Here is a 25,037-nt window from a genome sequence, read left to right on the forward strand (position 1 = left end):
TACCTTACTCATAAGGAAAGGAAGAATGCAAATTGATTATTCATATGTAAAGATGCATATGCATGCAAGGGTAGGAAAAAGGATAAGCTCTCATTTTTCCTTAGGCTTAAAAAATCAGAACTATTTCTAGCTTTGTACAGGTAATCATGTCATACCAGGTTTTTTACTCAATTATGCTGCATAGTTTACCTCATTAGTACCAAATACAAAATAATGATGACATACATACAAATGGATTTCCATTAAACAGAAAACACAGTTGCAGTGAACATACCACCAAGAACTGCACAAGAAAAGTTAGGTGTAATTTCTGTGTGATTCAGTGATCTTAAATGGGATAGAATAGAATGAATTAGCTCTAATTCTAAAGTTTTGCAGGCACCATACTGAATGTTACACGACACATTCATGGTGTCCACCAGCAGTGTTTGTGCAACTCTGCTGCCTCATGATACATCCGTATCATGATGTAGGTTCTCTGCTCTCTTTTTAAGTGCAGCTCTTGATTCCATACTAAGAAAAAAAACCTTTTACCCTCCTTCTCACATGAGGAAGCTTTGCTGGATCATCAGCCTTTCTTCATCTACCACTAAGTCATGAATATCAACCAAAAATGAAACCTGGAGCTACTATTTATTTGCAGCAGCTAATTATCATTCGTGAAGATGAGGAAGGCTCTGAGGAGACTTTATAGCAACCTGAAGGGGGCCTATAGAAAAGCTGGGGAGAGACTTTTTACAAGCATGTGTAGTGATCAGACAAGAGGTAATGGTTTTAAGTTGGAAGAGGGCAGATCTATGTTAGACATTATTAATAAATTTTTCAGTGTGAGGGTGGTGAGACACTGAAACAGTTTGCCCCAGGGAAGTTGTGGATGCCTCATCCCTGGATGTGTTCAAGGCCAGGCTGGATGGGTTTTTGAGCACCCTGGTCCAGTGGAAGGTGTTCTTGCCCATGGTGGGGACGTTGGTACTACATGACCTTTAAGGTCCCTTCTAACCAAAACCATCCTATGATTCTACAATATGTGAGAAGGTAAACAAATTTGTTATTAGTAATGCCTTAGTTTAGCACTGTTCCACTTCTAGTAACCTGTAGGTTACTTCTAGTAACTTCTACTAACTTCTGACAAACTGAAACACATGTAAAGTAAACCCATGATCAGAAAAGAACTAGGTTCATCATTTTGCTATTAAAATTTAACTACTGGACTGGAAATGAAAAATTTCCCTGCAGAGTTGTCATATTAGTAGACTCAGTGAAATCTCAAGTTACAGCTCTAAAATACAAAAAAAAAAAAATAAATGTGGTAGCAGAGGCAATATTTGTAAAACCAGCATCTGATTACTGAATGATGCTTTCAGCATAAAGTTACTCAGAACTTTAACTGTCATAGTTTGCTTGTTTTATAAAAAACTTCTATCATAATGCAAAAATCAAGACCTTGATGGACAAAACCTGAAACCTGCCTTGCATCTCTGCATCTCACACTGTATTTATATCACTCAAATGGAATTTAAGTAGAATCAATTTTGTCCCATCCAAAAATATTAAAGTGAAAAGTGACCTAAAACATAAAATCATTTAAAAACATTTCAAAATTTCAGAAAGGAAAGAATGACTTTGGTACTGTCAGCTAAAATCATACTGAAAATGATTACTCGAGTGAACTGGGAATTTTAAAAATCGATTGAAAAATTCATAATAAAAAGAAAGTTTTATTAGATATGCTTCAGAAAATTACATTTTATATGTGTGTATTGTGCTCGTTATTATGATTTTTTTTTTTATATGCATCACCGTCTACACTGAATGGAGCAGTTGCATATTGCAAATGCAACATAGTACCACAGGATGGCAGTACTGCACAGCTAGTGAGGTTACCTTTCCGGATTTTTAAAATAACTGCAATAACTGGCAACCGAGGATGAACATTATTATCTAAGTTTATGTTAGTTCAGCAGCTAAGCAGTTTATTCATACCTGGGTGTCCTAAATGCAGGACTTTCAGATTTTAATGCTTCCTCTATAAGAGGCATAACAATTTTCTCCATTGAGTCAGTAAGAAGAGAAAATGTTGGTTCTACTATGAAATCAATGAAACCTAAAGAAGAAAAGGAGAAATCAGAATTTACATTTCCATAGCTCTCAAATACAAAAATAAATACTTTATATCAGGTTTATTTTCTGACTGTAGTCCTGATTCAATATACAAGATACAACTAGTAAAATCCTGAGGAAAAAAGTAAAGCCATAACCAAAAGCACAATATAGGTATGAACAGATATTAATAATTAGAGCTTCTCATTCCTTTTTCTTGTCAGTTTTACACACTGCAGAATGCACCTAAAATTTGAAATGAATGATAACTACCTGAAAAGAAAGAAAGCTACAATTGAGCTAGGGAGCTAGAAGTCATACTGTCTCTTTTACAATTCAGAGATTCTTGCCAAAGAGTTAATATTTCAAACTGTTGTTTATTATTCTGTGGAGGTAAAGTGTTATTTCACGGTGTGTAGGAGTGTTCTGTCAAATCAGTGAAGGGAACAAGTAATATCCTTAGGAGACAGCATTCATCCCACAGTTCTGAGATGTCAGCTCTGAACAATGTCTTTTACATTTTAAAGTACTCATCAAAGTATGGAATGACACAGTGAAGAGAATGAAGCATTATTCTCTGCTGAGCACTTAAGAAAGAAAAAAAAAAAAAAAAAAGCTAAAACATGAACTAGCAATGAATCCAGATGTCTTGATACTCTAACCATAAAACACAGCACAAAAGTGAGTAACTGCTTCAGCCTAGGATCCAGCTTTCCTCCTGCAGCAGGCACAAAGCTCAAGTGTGTTGTTTTTCAAGTCCCAACCAAATGGAATAAAGGACATTCTGAGGAGATTAGACTTGAGGACATGCTTCAGCTAAAGGACAAGACACTGTCACCTATAGAATCTCTCCATGAGCATTGTGCTCACTCATAAAAGGTGCAGCTGTTGGTAGCACAGACTGCTTTACTCAGCATGCTTCAAGGGTATCTCCTTGTAACTAGGCCCAGAGCTTTACCCATTTTTATTTACTTATTGTTACTGATAGAAACAGGGATAGAGAGACCCAGGACCCACATTTCTGGGAAGATGAAGCTTGGCCACAGTTGACCAAACTGCAATTAGGATTGATGGGAAATGAATGCAGTGGTCCTTGTCAACCCAAGGAGGCTTGACCCTGTGTGGTTTGTCACTGACACACTGACAGTCTTAACTACAGTCCAGAGATCTGATGTATGAATTTGCCTTAATTTGAGATGCATCTACAAAATGGTACCAGGCTTTCAGACCTACTAGAGACAGACCTCTGAGTTCTTGAGTGAGACTCAATCTGTTTGAGGACACGATCTACCAAACTCTCAAGTGTGTACAGTACAAGTTGGGCCCATGTCCAGTACTTTGGCTCATCCCTCTCTTACCCCTCCTTGGCACCACATATGCTGAAATTACTTCATGTTCTTTTGAGACCAGCACATTTCTGCTGTAAGAGCATAGGAGTTTGGCAAACAGATAGGTGCAAAGAAACACCTTTTATATGATGATATTTGTTATGTTTAAAATTGAAAACAGGTATAAGAAATGTCCATATGACTTTACATGCTTCTATACATACAAGAAAAAGGAAACCACGATTTGCCATTACCTATTTGGGACTGAGCTACCAAAGTAGACTTGCGGTCACAGAGTGGGGAAAATTGAAGACCTAAAGCAGCCTCCTTGTCTCCCTGCAAACAACAATGTTTAATATTATTAGCACGTATCTGATAGAGGGTCAGAGAGACAAAAGAATCTGAATGTTCTTCGTATTTATTCAACAGATCACTTTGCTTACGTATATTCTTAAATAAAACAAGCCACAGACAAAAAAAGAGTCAAGATTCTAACTTACATTTGACAATTTTATATAAAGAGAGAATCTACTTATTTTAAGTACTTTTACATTGGAGCAAGGCATCTAGCAAGATACTGGAAAAATAGTGGCTCTACATATTCCATTAGTTATGGAGAGTGTTGTTTCACAGGTGGGGAGCAGTTAACTGAACACATCATTTTCCCAAAGATCTCATCAGAAACTGATGGATGAAGGGGGGAGTATCAACCTCCCTTAGACTTTTTATCACATATCACTGAATTAGATTTAGGAAAAGTTTAGCATTATAATACTAATAACATCACTTCAGCCACAGGAACAGATGTAGCTCACAGATTGTGTTTCATGTGGAAGTGAAAAATTATATCACTATGGCCTTTAAATGCAACACGCAAGTGTTAATTTGACGTCAGAGTGTAAAAGACATAAAAACCTACTACTAAGAGCAAAGCTCATTCTAATGCCCTGTAAATGCATCAGCCAGATTGTGATATAATATAAATTGGGATAATTCTAGTAATTTCAGCCATTGTTGTATAGTAGATTTCTATGGCAATATTAATTTTGTAATATTCCCTTAACTAGATATTAAAAAAGAGACACTGCACACGAGCAAAGAATCAGTTTGAACTTTTTTTGTTTTCAAGTAGCTCTTTAATCCAATTATTAATTACTTTGCAATTAATATAATAGATAACTAATAATTAATAAAATGTTTTGTGAGTCTAAGACTATTGTCAATTGTAGCAATGGACACAGCATTGATATTTAAATTGATCATCATAGTTTCATGAGATTTAAAATCAAGATGAAGATCAAAACAGTAAAAAAATTCTTTGCCCAGGTGCTGAACTCTCTGTATGAGTTCCCTGCTTGTACTTTGGAATCTATTAAAACTGAGAGCAGAATGTTATAGGAGCTGTGAGACTTTTTTGAGTGACTTGAACTATGTATTTCTTTATTTTTAAGGTTTTGAAATGGGTGGGTGTATTTCTATTTTAAACAAGTAGCTCAGATTTCCCTTGGCATTATAGCACGCTTTCTGTAGTTGTTCCTTAAAACTTCAAGTGATGTTTGGCTTTTCCCAAGGTTAACACTGGCACATATTTTAGCAGCTGCCATATTTTAACAGTTTTTGTCTAGGTGAATGTTAATTTTTTGATGGTGCCCACTACTTTGGAAGTTGCTTGTTAAAGCACTGTTTTTGCATTGTCAGTTTCAAGCTCTGCTGCTTTTCCTGTAAAACAGTAGAAGTAGCCCAATTACTATTTTTAAAGAAAAGAAGAGGAGGAATTATTTGGGTTTGTATACATTTGGACTACCTCATCTTGGCTGAAACAGATTCACCACATATGCTCAGATCAAGAGAACAGAGGATGCACAACTAAGCCAATGCACCTAAGAAGCCAGAGACCAAGTGTGTGTGCCCTGCTCAGTGCATGTATACGTGTACAGCTACTTCATCACACTAAATGTGTTGGAACTACTCCACACATTCTGCTCTTGGTAGTTCGGATGTTCACATAGGGATGCTCACATTTTATTCTGCTGAGTTGCATAATACATATGTGGTGGTTTGATTCTATTGTTAATGCATTCTCAAGTCTTGGAGCAGCTTACTTGGGATCCAGTTACTCCTTCTAATGAAAGAATAAGAAATACCTAAAAGATTAGCTGATCCTGTGCACACAACCACCAATGTGGTTATATTGCTAATATCACGTCCACTTGACTGGACACATTGCCTCAAAGTCCCATGGGCTCTGTCTATTCTGTCTCTGTGTCTAAAATATTTTTACAGCTGGTAATTTATGACCTTTTCAAGTAATATATATATATATGGGGTAAGCTGTTCCTTCTTTTTCCTCTCAAGTTCACGATCCTCATCTTTTCCATGACTCTTGACTCCTCTCAGTATTTCCGCAAAACTTAGTGCATTCATTATTAGAATTAGACACCAGCTCTCCAGTCTGTCTCCTCAGTGCAGTCTAGAGCCAAGGATGTTCTGAAGCTCTCTACAATGAATTTGTATAAAGAACCTGTAGGAACCAAGTAAAAACCTTCAAGGGAAATAGGTCTAACAATGGCAGGGTTTAATACACTGAATTTTTTATTCTTGTATTGCTTTTTCCAGTGTGACACAATAGCAAAATTATGACTTTCCATCATCTGCATTAACGATTTTTAAAAACCTGTCTATAACCATAGAAACTGTGTAATACCTAAACTGTGGTTGGTTGTAAATTGTACTTCGCTAAGTGTTATGTTAAAAATGTCCATGGTCACAGATAATTGTCACGAATTCCACCTTCAGCGAAATGTATTTTCCACCTGCTGGCATGAGTGAAAAAATGTCAGCAGTGACATCAACACCTACTGGGATTTCTCTTTGAATTCAGTATGTCACAGAAATTAAAAAGATTTTCACAAAGGTGTGTGTGTTTTGTGTTTGGAGAATTTGTGTTTGAGAATAAATGGCTACAGTGTTAACAGGATGATATCATCTAACCTCTGGCTTTGAGTCAGCTGTTATGAAATCAAAGCCTTCGCATTTATGTAGCATATGTATGGCAAGAACTGGCAGGGAAAAGAAATCGGAAGGCCTTCTGAAATGGGAAACGGAGACAAGTTTTTGCCTTCTTTGCTGAACATGAATTCTTCCTATTTTTATATCCCTCATCCTACCCTGCTTCTTTTCAACTCAAAGCATATATAAATCTCTGCCTTCAGAATGAAAGCAGCTTGTCAAGTTATATTATTATTGAAAGAAAAAAAATGCTACAACACTCAGATTCCTGGTATCAGCTGAAATAGATATACAGCATAAAATTTTCTCTTTATTCATGCACATAAAAGTCAAATTAATGTCAGCGGTATGTATGAAGACTAAGGAATATATACTACTAACTATGCTTGTCAATCACAACCAACAACATCCTTTCTGGTAGATTTGTGAAAAGATTTAATTGTGTAACCATTCCTTCTTAAACTAGCTTTATTAAAAGATTTTAAAAATGGCACCTGTCGAAAAAATTCTTCCATCAGGGCCATGGTCCACCGGTAGTGCAGTTCCCAGGTTTTTGCTGGATGGCTTATGTCTGCTGCATGTAGAATCAAAGACATGGCTTTGGCTTTGTCTACCCTGTTAATTCAAGGACATGCTCCAATTATCTCAAAACAAAAGCAACTATTTCAATGCTTTCCTGCACATGAGATCATTGAAAGACTAAAGACAATGAACAGAATGGAAAAAAACCTACCCCTCTGACTGCTGGAGAGTATGTCGCATTGTTTTGATTTGTTGGAAATGTCCTGACATGTCCGTCGACAAGACCATCTCGATGACCAAGCTACGCAGCTCCCTGAGAATAATTAAAACCAAAATGACTGATTATCATTCATTTATTCTACACATGGCACATTTGTTTAAGTGTTACTTGATAATTTAATTTTCTAAACAACATCACATTTATTACATTTTAAAGAGCGTTTAAATAAATTATTAACAACTTGAATGTTGTATCCTAAAGGAATTCTGTAAAAGCAATGTACTTCAGAAAATGCACTCTGCAGTCATGATTTCAGAGTTGTACTGATTTATAAATCCCTTTTAGTGTGTAAACTACATGCAGTTCTGCCATCCATTATAAGCCTTTCCTTATTTTTCAGCAGTATTCAAAAAAACAGTGGGTCTCTGGTCTTACCACCAGAAGGAGAATATATCTGTGTCTCATATTACTGCTCTCCTATAAGTGCAGAGCATGCATAAAACTAAATCTAGGAAGAAAGCTACAGAAACACTGAGAAAAGCAAGATGTTTTACATCTGAAACACTATCAGCGTTATACCAATAAATGCAAATTATGACAAGCTACCCTTCATCTCAAAAATACTGTAATGCCTATTTCATGAATCAAAACAAGGTCAGGATTTATAACTCTCTGTCTCCTGGTATTATGGCCAGAGACATTAGCTTGCCCAACAGCTTTCCGTTAAATGAATATGAAAATAGTAAAATATCATATAAAAAAGTGTATTTTCATTGTATATGAAAGTACATTACTTTTGTCAACAACAGTTACTGATTTGGAGAATTTCTTTTTCTTGATGTAGAAGTATTGGATACAGACTATGTGTGAGGCTACTGCATCTTTATCCAGGCTTTTTAAATGAACGAGGAGGATTTAAGTGCAAGTGTTGTTTTGGGACAACTCGCAACATTCATTCTTTGATTCTGTAGCATATATCTTCATAAACACACCCTCAATGTTAAGGATGTCCAACTATCAAGTACAACAATAGAATCCTACTTTAGTCATCTTTAGATGACTAGAAGGTAAATGACAGTAGAATCCATCTTTAGTCATCCTACTTAATGATCTTTCATATTGTATTCATATCATTGATTTACTTAAGAATGTTGCTTTTTGAAGAGGTAAATTACAGTTTTGCTTAGGGCTGTTAGAATAGTTTGTTAAAAAAAAACTATCAAGACTGCTTTTAGCAAAATTAATTGCATACTTAAGCCGATACTCCTCATTGATTTCTGTGTATTTATGATGGATTTGCTTTGATGTAACTGTATAAAGAGTCAACACTCTCACTTCTACTCAATATTATGCAGCCGTAGCAATTTGTGTTTAGAAAATGCCTTACCTTATCTGACCTTAAAATAAGATACTAATTAATTTGCATCCCAACTGTTCCTCCACTATGCTGATTTGAAACTGTACCCTTCAAACAAAGCCAAACCTATTGGGAAAAAAAAAACCCAAACCCAACCAAAACAACAAAACAAAACAAACAAAGCACCAGCTACACTGCATGAAAAACGAGGGATCTTCATTGTTAAACTCTGTTGTTTATAAGGCTGATATAAATATCCCTTCCCTTTTCTATGTGAGATTTTCCCAGAAGCTTTCCATGTCTGAACTTTTCAGAGCAATAAGAAATAAGATCATCTCTAGACAAGACACACAGAGAAGCAAAACATCACTTCCAATCCATTCCCAAATTGTTTCCCAGGAAAAAAAGATCATCTGAAGTTCCAGATTAAAGGAGACCTTTCAGGTCAGTCTTCTAGGTAACTCCTGGACAAAAATCTCTGCCTATTTTGTTAAGAAGTCCACACCACAGGCACTGAGATAATCCAGTTAGAGTTGCTCATGCTACAATGGCAAAAAAATTTGCAGGTGTTGTCATCTTTAATTCTACGAAGGCAAGTGGTAACTGGATTCATGTACAGCACATAGCATGTTTTTGGTGTCTATAACTGGAAGATTATTGGGTTTGCGTGTTTGATTTCTGTTTTTCCTAACTGTCATGTCCTATGCTACCATCCTTTCTTAACACACTTAATCCACGTGTTCTAAAGGCAACCCCATGTTCTAAAGGTAGCTGAAGCAGACAGCTTATCCGTGCATTTATCTTCTTAACTTTAGCATGTGAAAAAGAAAATGTAATGCTATAAAATTGTTCTTGGTCATTTTGCTTCATCTTGCTGAAATAATTCGCAGAATCACAGTTGAAATAGGCAGAGGTATTAAACTTTAAAAAGATTAAATTACTGCAACTCAAAAAAAGTGGATCTGACAGTAGTCAAGGAAGTTATCAGTGTCAGGAAGTACATTACCAAGTTGAACAAATATAATATCAATTTACTGACAGTTTGATTCAGTGCAAACTTCAAGGTTGTTAGTCTAACAGCAGGAATTTCAGTACAGATCCAAGAACACTCTAGTAATCATTTGAAAATTGAAGGGCCTGTTTTAAGTGGCTAAAAAATCTGCCAGTGCACTAGTGAATAACTGGATCTGATGCCAGGATAACAGGTATTTTGAATATTAGAAATTAATACCAGGAAACAATAATTTCCATGACCAACCCTCTAAATTAAGTAATAGACTTCAAGTTGTGCAGGTTCTCAGACTGGCACTTTGGAAGTTACCAGTTTGTTTGAAAGTACAGACTGTAATTGCTTACATAGGTGACAAAACATGGGACTGAGTCTCCTTCTTTAGTTGCTTGAGCTCATTAGTCCCATCATACAACTCCTCCTCAGCTGTACTGACTTGTCCCAGCAAGAGACCTTAAACCTACTTTCTCTGGTTGCCAGAACCCAAGAACTTCAAACTGGCTGCATGTAATAGTGAACTGGATCTGTGCAGCCCCAGGATGCGAACAAAATTCATAAAACTAAACTGAAATCCTCCGGTAAATCCAAATCAGGTTAGAGTGAGAGGAGACTGAAAAGCAGGTGCAAACACACCTTGCCTGTGTGATTGAACAACTTCTGAAGGAATGTGGTAGTTTACCACAGAAGACACTGAGTACAACAGAAGTCAGAGCAGAGGATCCCTAATACAAAGAAAAAGAACTCTGTGGAAAGACAAGATTAAGCAATCTATGCAGGCAAGAGTGTGTTTCAGAAATGTGAATTGTGTTCAAGTCTGTTTCAGAAACAAGTCTGTTTCTTCATCTGCCTTAAGATGACCTTTCACATTCTTCCCTTTATTCTGTTGCAGTCCACCAGAACAATATGTATAAATGTCACACATCTGGAAACTAAAGACTCTTTCTGATTGAGAAATATTTTTTTAACAGGATATCTTGGGTTAGTGCAGTGGTGTTTTGGAAGGAAGAGAGGCCACTTCTCTTCCTGGGAAAAGCTGCTAGAAGCTTCCCTGGTTTCAATCCCTGCCTTGCGTCTGCCCAAGGCTGAGCAGATGTGGGAAGCTGGATGTGCCTCTGAGAGTAACATATTCAAGAAAGGGGAAATGAAACTGCAAAAATATAAGAAAAGGACACAAATATCAGAGTAGAGGATGAAATGAGAGAGAAATGATGGACAAAGGACACTAAGGTCAGTGAAGGAGGGGTGCACAAGCAGAGATTTCCCCACAGCCCATGGTGAGATGGCAGCTGCGCCCCTGCACCCCATGGAGGAGCACGGGGGAGCAGACCCTGAAGAAGCATAATGAAGCCTTCCCCAAAGGACCACAATGGGGCAAATGTGTATTTGTAGCCCCTGAAATGTCACAGGTGGCAGATGTGAAGCAGCAGCCTGTGCAGGACTGCAGAGAGGGGCAGATGTGGATCTGCAGCTGTGGAGGACCCCATGTCAGTGGAGGTGACTGTTCCCAAAGCAGCCGTGACTCTGTGGGCAGCCCGGGCTGGAGCAGTTCCTGAGGGACTGCACCTCCTGAGAGGGACTCATCTTGGACGGGTTTGTGAAGGGCTCTCCCATGAGAAGGCCCCCATGATGGAGCAGGGGAAGGATGTGAGAAGTCCTCCCCCTGAGGAGGAAGGAGCGGCAAACAGCCTGACCCTGAACCCCCCTGCCCCTCCCTGTGCCCTGAGGGGGAGGCAGCAGTGAAGGGATTCGGGCCTGGGGAGAAGGGAGGGGTGAGGGGTAAAGTATCGAGATCTGGTCATGTTTTCTCTTTCTCCTTGTAAATTAAATAATGGTTTATTCCTTCCCAAGTTGAACCTGTCTGGTTTTGCCTGTTACCATATCTAGGGAATAGAAACCTCCCTGTCCTTGTCTGGATTAAGGAGCCTTTGAGGGGATTTTCTCCTCCCTGTCCCACAGTGGGTGTGTGGGGTGAGGGAGTAGAGGGACTGGTTGGTACCAGCTGGGTCTAAACTGTAACACAGGAGTTTCCATTTTAGCCTCTTCTCAGTGACATAACAAAAGGGAGCAACTGGAATACCTTGTACCAGCTGGCAGACAGATTTCTAGATTTCTAGCAACTGCAGGTTGCTGCAAGAATTCCCAATCTAAACTCATTTATAGTGGTTTCCAGTGGGGAAGAAAGCCAGGATCAGAGGAGCATCTAAGTGTCTTCAAGCCATCCTTGATCCAGCCCTGAAACTGAAATTCAACTGAAGAAGATCTGTCCCTCTCTACCTGGAAGGATTCTCTGGTAGGACACAATATGGAAGAACAGAACTTCAAAAAGCAAACTTGAGGCAACAAGTCTGAAGATTTGAAAATCATTAGCTCCCTACAATGAGAGTTTTAAAAGATAGAACAGCAATTTCTGATAGATGTCTACTTGCAAAATCACTTTCTCCATACTCAATAGCTAGGACAAGTGAAAATAGGGTCAGAAAGATCTAGCAGGCCCAAAATTATCAGACCTAAGGGAGTTCCAGCAGAGCAAGGCTGACTCATGTTGGCAATAAAAATCAGGGTATAAGGCAATTGCCAAAGTTTACAGTTTACTTCCAGAGATCTTTCTCCAGAATAAAATTAACGACACAACCTTTATGATAATTAAATCCAAATGAGCATCCTCTGAGAAAAAAAATTTATAAGAATAAAAAAATGTATGCTGCTTCTCTTACTTTGTATTAAATAAAAAAAAATCAACACTACTTAAAAATTTTAGAGTAGCTTTACAAAGAGAATTAATTGAAAACCAGAATGGTCAACAGACTTACATTCAATAAATGCTTTATTTACGAGTGTTCCGATGACATAAAACTGTAAATCTAATATGTAAAATACACATGTAAATACACACCACATCAAAATCTGTTCTGACATTCACATACTCATTCATAGATGTATAGTTTTGTAAAAATATGAATAAAGCAGAATATAGCTTTACTGTTCTTGGTGGCATCATTCACAGTGGGAGACTCCTGAAAGCAGAACATTGACTTCACAATCCACCTATTTTAAAGCTATTTGTAGGATCTCTGAGTAACAGCTCTGTTTAAAGAAATACATAGAAGACCCATATTTTTGGTTCTCTATGCAGTGAACAAAGATCCAAAATGATAACGTGTCCTTTCTAGTAATGGAGAAAGTTTTATCTCTAACACTAAGTTCATTATGGTCTTAGTATTTGTGACACAACCATTATAATCTTGAGTCTTTCAGTGTTGCAAACTTTCTTCAGGAATTATGCTAGAATTAAAAAGCAGTAGAAGAAGAGACTTCTGTAGTGCCTCCGGGCCTCTACTTTATTATTTTTGGACTCTCCAGATAATTTACTTTTTAATGCTTAATCAAGATGTGACTATGCTGTGCTATGTTACACAGCAGAAATCCCCAGAGGCAGGAGTGCTCCAGCTGGCAGCAGAGTGTGACTCCATACTGAGTTTTTAACCCACTTTTAGACAAAGGTAACCTGGCTCAAGAGAAGCAGCCCCCTGGTTCTCCCGAAGAGGTACCTCCCCTGGGACACTGTCCACACAGTCCAACTCTGTGCCTCAGAAAATTGTATGGAGTCTCCCAAACAGCACTTACTTACAGCACAGCAGTCTTCCCTAAACTCTAAATATCTATTACTCCTTCCAGTGCCAAAATTACTTCCTGTAATTTGAGCTCTACTCCATAGGGAATACGTGGTGTTTTCTATAATTTTTAAATACTGAAATTAAGTTTGAATGTCACAGTAGGTCTTACCTCCAGTCATCTTTGTTTAAATTTGCCAGGACATTCATCTCTTCTTCTTGCATGAGTCGATAAGCTGCACTTACGTGATGATTTTCAAGAACAGAACGATCATTGTACAATATTGCAACATCTGACCTAATGTTAAAAAAAAAATAAAAAATTAGTATTTGTAATAGCATTCCAGTGATCACGCTGGAGAAGATAGGATTCTGTATATTCTGTGAGAACTATTGACTATATGCATCAAACTGTTTGTTTGCATCAAAACCACATATAGTTTCCATATTGAATGCACTAAAAATTATCATTATCCCATTGTACATACAGCTTGTGGGAAAGTCATATTTTATTTTTAAATGTGCAATGTTTTATTTACATGACCTGGCTCTGACAAAAAATTGTGAGCTTTGAGCTTTTTGACTGTAGAGAGGATCATAGAGCAATAGAAATGTTTTAATTAGGCTACTCAAGAGTACTCTGGTGATAAAACCATGCAAAATGCAATGCATTCACCAACAGAGAGGGCACCATACATAGCATGGGTACTAAGAAGTTACCACTCCTGCTCTGAGATGTGCTTTGGCCCATGTCACTCATTATCAGAAGGAGCTATAAATGATAAAATATTTTAAAAATTCTATTTCATATTTTTTAAATTACTGTCATTTTTGCCAGAAGAGCAGTCAAACCTTGAGCCTCATAACAAATGCATGGAAGAGATCATAAGCTGAAATATTACTGCATTCATGTGCTTCCTAAAGCCAGACTCTTACCATAATATTAGCACCCTCAGATTTTTTCCATCTTAATTAAAAGACCAACCTACAATACCAAAATGACAGAGATTTTCACAAATTATCATGCTATATGGATTTATGATACTTAGTTTCAAAGTTCACTAATTCTTAGGGAATTTGTTGTACCAAGATCTGATCTAACTTGCTAAGCAACCTCAGGCTTCCCCTCTCTGCTGCACTCCTGTTCTGATGAAACTATTCCTGAGTATGATTTAGCAGCACAGGCTGCTATGATATTAATAAGGAAAATTCAACTTCTTGTTCTGCTGAGCACTGTATACCCAGTGTAACCACCCATGTGTACAGAAACAGGACATCTAAATAGTTAAGAACAACTGGAAATTTTGTTTTGAGGGAACAAACCATAACCTATGTAAATAATATCATGAGAAGATGATTTTCCAGTCAGAAATGTTTATGAAGTACACTTTGACCCACGTCACTGGTTTTAAACAGTGCTGATTTGCTATGATAATGATAATGATAACTCTTTGGTTTTTCTCAGGCAAAGGAAGCCTGGAATCATGGCTGGGATGCCACATCAGGGCCACATTCCACTAGGAGTTGAAAATGAGCTCCATCACAGAACAAATACCTGTATGCAAGTATGCCCAATAAAATCCAAAATCTTAGAGCATAACTATTTTTTCACTTATACAATACTTCACAGCAAAATATTAAGGATTACTGTAGAAAACAATATAAAACAGCAAACTGAAGTATGTTTTTACCTATTATTTATTTTAGACTATTCTGGGGGAGAAGAGAATTATGTATTTATTTAAGTTGCAGATCTTGAATTTGTTCATTATTGCAGAGCACGTCTCAAGGCACGAGTATGTAATGAGTTCAAATTAAATGTAACCTTTGGGTAAGGTGACTGCTAGGATGCTTCTGTTCAAAGTAGTAGTATTTCTAGCACAGGCCTATTCAGCTAAAATATGCCAGTGTTTTGCTGAATATTTTTTTTCAAGAGCAACTCAGTTGAGGATACTAAAACCCAAGTATAGCCTGGTATGAAAGAATAATAAGATGGCTAAGTATGGGGTGCACTATTTATCATTCAGTAATGGTTTGTTCACTTTTTCCTCTAAAAAATGGTGGAGATATTTTAATATATTATATATATGGTATCTAACTCTCTCCTTTAAAAAAAAATTTTAAAAAAATATACACACATATATATACATATATATAATGCACACACTCATATATATATATATATATTTATATGTATATGGCTTCCTCACAAGGGGAAGAGATTGGGCTGGTACTGATTTCTCCACTGCTGTGACCAAAGGAAAGACCTGAGGGAATGGTAGGAAGCTGAATTAGGGGAGTTTTAGGTTAGAGACCAGGAAAAGGTTTTTCACCCAGAGGGTGGTCAAGCAGTGGAACAGGCTCCCTAGGGAAGTAGTTATGGCACCAGCCCTGCCTGAGTTGAAGAACCATTTGAATGATACTCTCAGGCACATGGTGTGATTCTTGGGGTGCCCTACACAGGGACAGAGGTTAGACTTGATGATCCTGATGGGTCCCTTCCAGATTCTATGTTTCTATAATCTTATGGTTCTATATGAGGTTGTTTTGCACCAGAGGCTAGGATGACATGATGCACCTGTATAAGAATAAAGTTAGCCTGACTTTTAAAATGTATTTATTTCTAGATTTCTTTTTTCTTTTTCTTTTTTTTTTTTTTTTTCAACTACTGCAGATACTGTCATAACATGCTGGGAGAGGGGTCTTGGTAAGGATTTCTAAGGGCCTTGTAAGTTTAATACACAATTTAAAACAAAATGCAACATCTGAAGTTAAGAGCAGACATGTTTCTGAAAGTAAGGTGGTATTTTTTTCGGGGGACACTATGAAAGTACCAGAATTTAAGCAAGGAAATAATGTTGAGGTTTTTTCCAAGTTCATATTCTGAATCTTGTTAAAATTTCTCATAACATATCAGCTCCAAAATATAATTATTTCAAACACTGTGGAGCTAACTCCTTACTTTTCCACACTGTCTTTTTGTAAGAGAGCAGTCTCATTAACCATACAGAGGTCAAGTAAGCAATTTGTAAATTTTTGACGTGGCTACTTCATGGCTCTATCAGTAACAGGTATGAAAGTTCAAACCAGCAAAGAGAAACCTCCAGATATGAGACTTAGGAGAGCACTTACCTTGTCTGAATATGAAAATTGTTTGTGGTCCCAGTATGTTCATAATCATGGATGGCAGCTGCAAAGATCATTGCTAAAATTTCCAGTTCTGTGAGCCAGTGCTGGTAAACACAAACAGAAATTTCAGTCATATTTTCTATAAGAGCATGATTCCGATTAAACACTACTGGAAGTGTTTACTTGTTTACTTAAACAAGTACTGGAAATGTTTTGCATTGCCTTAAACTTAAGTAAACTTTATTCTTGCCTTATTCCAGGAAACACTTCAGTATTACACAGGAAAATAAATTCCTGTACTTATTATGATTTTTCTAAGACCAAGTTAACACCCTGATTGTCATTGGGAAAGTAAATACTGGCAACCAAAAAGATAAGTTACTAAGTGTATGGTGTATGTCATAGATATTTTGGGTAGGAATTATCTAATCTGCTAGCCCATACATGGCACTTACCAAATTATAGTATATTCATCTAAAAACTTGATATGAAGTCAATGTTACAATTTTTTTTTAGTGAATATATAGTATATTATAGATACAATATTATAATAAATTCTAGGTACAACATCAAAATTAGCTACATTTTACCAGTGTACATAGCACTAAAATTAGGCCCATGGAAGGTTTTTCTGTTTTAAATTTTATCATAATTTGTAGTAATGCAAAAAAAAGTGTGCATAAGGCTAGTATAGAGTTACACAGAACAAAAGGTCATGTATACAAAACAACGCAGACCCTAGAATTTTGTGCACTTTCATACCTCTTGCTAACTGAGGCTGTTCTGTATCGCTCAGTTTGTAAAATAACCCGTGTTATTTTATCTTTCAAGTTCTACTTCTTGAATGAGAAATCATCCTTGAGGAGAAAATCTACTCCATCTAAAAGCAGAATAATTGTATGATAATTAACCCCGCAGTCATAGGACTGATCAAGTCAAATGCCAGTCAAGCATTTCCACTTGTATCTGAGATTTTTTTTAGTGTAAATGTAAGCTTCTGTACTAAAGGATCAAAGAATGATCTCATCCTTACACACCCACGTATGCACATATATGTGTATGAATGGATATAAGATGTATAAGCTGCCAGATGTAGTATAAGCTGCCAACAGGAATACTTCTTTCAAAGAAGAAGAAAGAAAACAGTCCAAATTCATAAGTGATATAAGAATAATGCAACAGGTCATTCAGTGACAAAATAAGACTGCTGAGGAACAGCAAGTACTAGCGGTTGGTGAAGCAGTATAGATTACAAAAGGTCACCCCTGAGCACTGGGAATGTACTGTAAGCAGTTCTAAAAACAGACACGGTGACCTTCATCATATTGTGTGTCACAAGAAACCAGGTCATGACCAGTCCTGCCTTCCACAGTGTTTTCAACATACCAAATAGAACATAAACCCAGAAATTAGTAACTAAAGCTAAGCACAAACTGTTTCTCTAAGACACGTTTTCAGGGATAAACTTCACAGTAACCAGAATAGTTGCTGAACAGGGCATTTACAAGTAGAAGAGCATTCCTTACATACAATATCTATGGGTTGCACAGAAACTTCATATGGTGCTGGGTGACTGGAAGTATTCTAGAGACTGTAGCTGTACAGTCAAAATTCAGATCAGTATTCAAATCAGAGGATCAGAGATCAGCTTTAGCTAAAGGATTTCTAATGAAGCAGATGAAAGCTCTCAAAGAGACAGTTAACAGGTGATTTTCTCAAGGAGAGAGGGAAAACAGGCATCTGGAGGTCTGCAAGACTTTGAAGAACTGGAACCTGCTTCTTTCCTGGAAGAAATCATGCCATGCAGGCGTAAGACCTATTCAACTAAGATCTCTTCTACTGAGAGACATTTTCCAGTATTATAAATAGCTTATAAGTAAATAGATGCATTTCAACTTTTCATCAGCTCTTGTTCACTATCTTTTTAAACAATGATGGATTAAAAATGAGCAAGAAAAGGAGTCTCACAACGCACTTATTGAGAGTAAAGACATTTTTTCCTTTTGTTCAAGCAATACAGGTATGTAGGAGGAGAAAAGGGATGGTGGGAAGATGATCGATGACTCAAAAGTTCTTTACAAGATGTATTCCCTGGATTCTTAAATCTCTATAAAGATGAAGACTTCATAAATGCAACTTTGAGCTATATATTTTGGTCGTATCATCTGGGATTTAATCTCTTGGGAAGTTTAATAGATTGTGTGCCATCTGTGATATTTAGTTCTCTAACACACTGATCTGAGGTGGCTGGATCTTGGTTCTTAAGATAGACAGTAACTTTTGGAAAATAAAATTATAATTTTATTTCCTTAACTGGGACTTTGAATATGTGTTATTATTCACTGGAATTTCTTTGAAGACTTTGGAGAAGAATAAATTCCAACCAGCAGATTTTTTTGGTAAATGCTGAATGACATATGTCCTTTTTTTCAGGTGCCTATAAAAGATACAAAATATATAATCTCAACAACAGGAATCATCCAGAGGATTTTCAAAACTCAGCTTTTTTAAACATTTGCTTCAATATGTCTTTAAGGAGTGAACAAGAAAGACAGCAATTCTTCGCAAGACCTGGGAGTCAGTATTAGTTCCTTACAAGACGATAGAAATACAATCTGCAAAAACCAGACAGGAATCTGATAAAAAACTGTACCAAAATTACTCCAAGTTTTTGTTAGAAGACAGAGCAGAGTTAAAGAGGCATTACAAGGTATTCTGCAAACCAGTAGCTCAAGAAGCAAACTCCTAAATGTTGTTGAGAAGGGTTCTGTAGGGTTAACCAGAGAAAAGGAAAAAAAAACAAAACAAGTTAAATAGAACATTTGCAATGACATTTGGGACAGAAATACTTTGCAAGCTGCAGAATCACTAGGCCTTCTTTCAAATGCTGATTTCTATAAATGCTCTTTCTGCCTGGCAAGCTACATCTGTTTGGAGGCTCTCAATTAAGTGTTGTCCTAGTTAGACATCTTTCCTAGAACTTTCCACTATCACAATTCAGCAATTCAAAAGTGAATATATAAAACCTGGCCCAATTTTATCAGATCATTTTGTAGAAGTGTTGCAGTTTAATGAGGTTTTACAGCAAAGTAACAGCAATAAAGTTGAAGCTTTCTGAACAAAATTGTCCAAATCAGATCAAAGTTCAGCTAGAAGGTTTAGGTGCTAATATTGTAAAACGTGAGCTGGAGGGGCCTTTCTCATTCTCATGCACATCCAGTGGAATAGCAGATATGAAATATGAAATGTGTTCCTTTATTCATTGTTAAGAGATACTCAAAATGTCTTGCAAAGTTGTTTAGTCAATAGCTAAACATCCCAAATTTACTGAGATAGCTCTGGAATTTGGAACCTTGTGCTGACATCACAAAGAAAACACAGATGTTGCATTTTTTTTGAAGGGTCAAGGGGCAGAGTTATAATGGGCCAAAGGGATATCTATAATGAACAATAAAAAAGAGGGATTTTCCTCCTAGTCTAGTTGCTGATCCAGCTGTACAACTGCAACAACTCATAACATTTAATGCTTGTGATTGATCTTACAGTAGAAGAAAAAGGTAGGAATGGAACCATGATCTATTATCTTTAAGCTTTTGCTTTTATTAAAATACTATTCTGAGAGATGAATATCTTATGCAACAATTTTGGTTTGGAGTCATCTTAGCAAGAACCATCTAGATTATTCTTTAGTCTGGTATGGAATTCTTTTCTCATTAAAACATCTCAATGAGAAAAGGAATCTTGGCTTCTGAAGACTCCAGGTTTTACTCTGTAAGTAATACTTGTGTTAAAATATAGATTTAAAAACTTGATGTTTAGAAGAAAAACACTTCCCCCAAGCAGTAGAACTGAGCTCTACAATGCCTAGGGACTTGTTCTCCCCCAACTAAAGTCAAAGGGAAAGCTTCCAGTGAGAAAAGGCTTAACATAAGTCAACAACGTTATTTTATCATGTATATATACATAATTAAAAGAACATTTAGAGTCAGCCCTAAAACAAGAAAGAAAACTTCTCTCTCTTTTTTTTTTTTTTCTTTTTTTTTTTTTTTTTTTTTTAAAGCATGCATTTATAGTGAGGACAAATCATGAAAAGACCATTGACAGAAATGTCTGTTTTCTTTTGGTCAGTATTTTTGGCTAGCAAATTGATAGTGAGGAGACTCTCACTGGTGATATTAAATCAAAGGGAAGTATTTAGAGTAAAAATACCTGCACAGACTCATTTGAGTACCCAGAGCAAATACCAAAAATATAGTGATATTGCAATAGTGTAATGCAGATGCAATCTCTTGCCTGCTATAGGTATATATATAATGGAAGAGTAGTCCTAAATAAAGCTATAAACTAAAAGAAAAATCAGCTGTAGAGTATTTGAGCAAGTCTGTGCTGATTCATCTTTCAATGGCCAGGACCTCAGCACATACTAAAGCTTCCTTGCCTGATCACACTTCCCAGACATTGCTTTGCCAAAACTTTTCACCTGCCCACTTCTGGGAATGTATCTCATTTAGTATGATACATAATGCCCAAGCCCAGGCAAGGAAAAGCAAAAAGGATTTAAGGAGGATTTTTTTCTCTTTTTTTCTCCATCTCAGGAGAGTTCCAGCCTGGTAGAATTGTTAAAATGGCATAAAATTCACAGCCTGAATGGTGGTTTTGAACCTATCTTTGCATAATTTTCAAGGGATCTTGTTCCTTAACAACAAAAAAGACAAACACACATCTATCCAAAACAGCAGAAGCTCAGAAAAAAAGTAAATTGAACCTTGTAAAAATTCTTACCATGATACCAGTGTGAATCATTATGTAATGCACAGTTTGAGTAACATCAGCTGCATGGATCAAATTGTGGTATGGATTTTTGTATTTGTTGTAACCAACTTCAAGAGCTTCAGCAAACGAAATAAGATTGGGAACAGGGATCTGAGGGAGAAAGCAACAGTTGAAATAAATGCTTTCTTCCTGCAACAGCTGCAAAGTTAGGCATGCAATAGCTAAACCACAAATAAATGTAAGATAGAAATTAGTTAACAAGCAACAAAAATAAACTGTAAAGTTCTAGTATTTTGTATGCACCAGGAAGACTTCACTCAATTCTTGGAAGTGTTATACCTCTCTTTATACACCATGTGTGGCATATGGTTAGTGTACAAGAGACTGCAGAGCTATCAACCGAATAGTTTCAAGACATGTCTGTCTGTACTAGGAATTCATAGATTGCTCATATAATTAAGGCTTGACAGACAGGAGTCTAACATTAGGATTACCTCTTCTTCACCAGTTTCACCTTGACTGAGACAAGGATTCCTTGAATTTAACAGTCTGCCTTCCCTTTCTTCTCTTTGTCTAGGAACTGTATGAAGAACAGGTCCTATCTAGTCCCATTTTCCCCCATACAATCAAATTAATTTTCCTAAAGACATTTTTTCTTCCTTTAAGTGCCCTGCAAGGTAGTGAGACTGTGAATGGGCTTAAGCCCAGTGAGCCAGTAACACTGTGTGCTTTGAGTTGCAAGTGGTAGACCTGCTGTAGTTCTGACTTCAATAACCCAGAGCTTGATGGAAAAAGCTGATTCTGGGGTATTGAATAAAACTAAAATACTAAAACCAGCTTCAGAGCCAGGCAGCCTCTTCAAATGGAGAATGGAGTTTTGCAGTGATCAGATATTGAAACTGCAATGAAAGTTTCATTCAGTAATATTAAAATGGTAATTTTGGCACTTGGATCCATTTTTTTTATCTGAGCCTGACAGGGTCAGTTATAAATACTCCATATTATATTGTGACACCTTGCAAATAGCATGGAAATGCAGCTTTCTCTTCATATATTCCATAAGTTTGTTAGGAGAAGGTTCAACTAAAAGTCCTGCAGACTAGTGGACAACATACTATGATCTAGACCATGAAAAAGTACCTAGGACTAACTGCAGTTTTCTGCCTTATGAGGAATTCTTGTCTAAAGAAGCTGGGACTCTGATTCAGTACTGCAGAGTAAGTAGGCTGTATACATAATAGGTCTGTTTAATGCTTACAGCATTTAGCTTCTTGCTACCAACACCCCAAACCAAACTGACTTGACACGGGCCTATATAGCATTCTGCTTTTTGGGTTGCAGAAAAAGTTTCATGTTGCAGGTAACATTCCATTTGGTTGAATTATTGCCATATTACAATGTTTGATTTCCCATATTCTTTGAAACTCTACACAGCATTGTACAGTAAAATACAATTTCAAAAATACACTTGATTTCTTGTATTTTAAATCTGACATTGTTATTGTTGCATACATATTTTTATTTGCAGCTGGTTTCTAACCTTGAAACGGCTCAAAAGGTCGTATCGGGTAAACAGCTCATACATCATAAATTTCAGACTGTGCTCTCCACTTGCTTTGTTTAGGGCAAACACATCGAAAGACCATTTGTCAACATCCTGTAGATAAGTGGAAAAGAAAAAGAACGTAATTTTTCCATCTGTTTAAGCAGATTTCCAGTTACTCACTAGGAAATGTATTTTGGGGCTTTAGGGGGAAAAGAGGGAAGAGGGAAAGTCGTGCCAGTTATGAGCAAAATGCTTGTAACATCACCTGTGCAGCTTCGTATGCTTTGAATCAAAGCCCTGAATCTTTCAAATTTACCTTTCTGCATACAAATTGCCTATAGAACCTCAGGGAGGTAATGTGAATAACCCTTCCTTTAGAAAGGCCTTTATGCAATGCCAGGAACACTATAGCTATATAGCAATTTTAGAATAGTATAAGTGTTCGACCTTCAGGGGAACAGGTGAGGTTCTACATACTCAAGAAATACACAACCACAGGAACTCCTCTACTATAAAAAATTGCCTTTTGGATGAACTACAGTAATGCCTTAAAGTCACAGCAGATACTGTTCCATAAGCTACAGCTTCTTTTGTTAGTTCTATCCTAAAAAGGGAAGAAATTCTGCTGAGACACTGATTACAATACCACTGGGAGCTGATATTTCCATTTCTCACATTTCTATACAAACTTCATCCTACTGACATATAAATGAAATCACAACTGATCAGTGAAACAATAAAAAGAGTCACACACTGTGAATTTCTTTTAACTTCTCTCCTGTTTGTGCTCAGTTTTGTAAGACTAAACAGGGCTAGGTTACATTCAATAAAAAAACTACACAAATTTCATCCTAAAAGTCACTAAACAGAAGTATAAATAAATTCAAATCCAGAGTGATTAAACTTATTTCACCTTGAATGTTACTATCACTTCTGCTGGATAAGCCAATCCAACCATGCTAGAAGTTCTCCGATACATCCTAAAACAACAAATAAGATATTAAGTAGTAGTATTCATTTAAAAAAAAAAACAGGAACAATTAGTCTATATTTATTTTTATTCATCTTTCACAGTATGTGAGACACACTAACATATTTAAGAGTCTGATCCCAGAGATGACATAAGTTTTTTTAATGAGTTTATGAGAAAAGCACCTTTGCTGGTATATTACTCTTTTTTTGGTAGTGTAGTCTTTGGTATATTTTCATGTAGAAGCTTCCAAGCTGTAAATCTAATTCCCAGAATTTTCCAAAATTTAGAAAATTTTATCACAAAATTTGAGGTTTCATCTGTGTTTCTGTATAGGAAAACACAGTGATTTTAGAAACTGAAAACTAAGTCCTGGCTCAAAGATGTCCTTCAGGTTCATCCCACCACAAGAGACATTGTGGTTAAATGCAGTAGTTGCTGTAATAAGAAAACCAAGCTCTCACCTTTCTACAAAGATTCCAGCCTGTACTGCATGCACAATACTTCGGAATTTGGGCTTTTCTTCAGGTCTCCTCCTCACTATTCCCATTTCCCTTGTGAATGTAGAAGCCAACCAGTCCCGCACTTCCAGAGGGACTGAATCAGACTGGATATCAGAGAGCTCATCCTCAGTGTCCAAAAGCTTTCTACAAAAAAATTAATAACAGGTAACTTAGAAGATGGCAAATGTAGACAAAAGGAGTATGGAGAGGTGAAGAGCTATTAAAACTTAATTTAACAGGAGCAGAGGTTGTCTGTAGAAATGACTCAGCACATCACTAAATGGTTTTGCTGGTAGATGTACCACGGCCACCATGAAGCTGGGCACAGCAGGTATCTTCCCTCTCTCCCCCTCTTCACATTCCAGATTGTAAAAGGTACTCAAATGGAACATATTCAAGTGAAGGCAATTTAAGATTTTTCTACAAATATGCCACAGCTTTCATGGATTGAAATGTAATCAGTGAGTTACATAAACCGGAGGAGAGGACTGAAACCATGGCTGACATGAGAGAGACATCTATAGAGAGAGAGGTTGCTGCTATAGCAGAAGACGCCGGTGGTCCATCTTATCTGTGCAACAAAATGGTACAAAAATTGTTTTCACTTACATGCAAAGTAAATTGTAATACATATCAGTGCTATGCAAAATGCATTTCATTGAGCACCCTGTATACATGTTCATTATATTATTCCAGTGCAATAGAAGTACTAAAAAGAATTAATTTCTTCTGTGTGGAGAGCAGTATTCCTATTGAAAGCAGAGTAACATAATCATAGCAGTAAAGATATCATAGAAGAATGGATTACAGGTCATCTTTGCAGTTCTTAGTTGTTAAAAAAGTTAGAAAAGCCATGAATACCTCTTGCAAAATAGAAAAAGAAAAATGTAATTAAATATTCTCTAAAACCAGACTCAAGACTGAAATTCAGTTCAACACTTCTATAAACCTACCAGATGT

General features: G+C 36.7%; 1 protein-coding gene across 1 annotated transcript in view; it reads right to left on the minus strand.

The window, feature by feature from the left end:
- PDE1A (phosphodiesterase 1A) overlaps positions 1-24,204 on the minus strand; it is a 38,578-nt gene extending 14,374 nt beyond the window's left edge. Inside the window, exons 1-10 of the mRNA XM_030454013.1 lie at positions 24,039-24,204; positions 23,518-23,584; positions 22,599-22,715; positions 21,068-21,208; positions 16,289-16,389; positions 13,329-13,454; positions 7,171-7,272; positions 6,932-7,052; positions 3,683-3,764; positions 1,984-2,104 (exon numbers count right to left, since the gene is read on the minus strand). Of these exons, the coding sequence (XP_030309873.1) occupies positions 1,984-2,104; positions 3,683-3,764; positions 6,932-7,052; positions 7,171-7,272; positions 13,329-13,454; positions 16,289-16,389; positions 21,068-21,208; positions 22,599-22,715; positions 23,518-23,584; positions 24,039-24,124 (1,064 nt within the window). The 5' untranslated portion in view covers positions 24,125-24,204. The remainder of the gene's footprint in view (positions 1-1,983; positions 2,105-3,682; positions 3,765-6,931; positions 7,053-7,170; positions 7,273-13,328; positions 13,455-16,288; positions 16,390-21,067; positions 21,209-22,598; positions 22,716-23,517; positions 23,585-24,038) is intronic.
- Between the last annotated feature and the right edge of the window lie 833 nt (positions 24,205-25,037).

The sequence above is a fragment of the Calypte anna genome, chromosome 7 (assembly GCF_003957555.1).
Source record: "Calypte anna isolate BGI_N300 chromosome 7, bCalAnn1_v1.p, whole genome shotgun sequence".
NCBI lineage: Eukaryota > Metazoa > Chordata > Aves > Apodiformes > Trochilidae > Calypte > Calypte anna.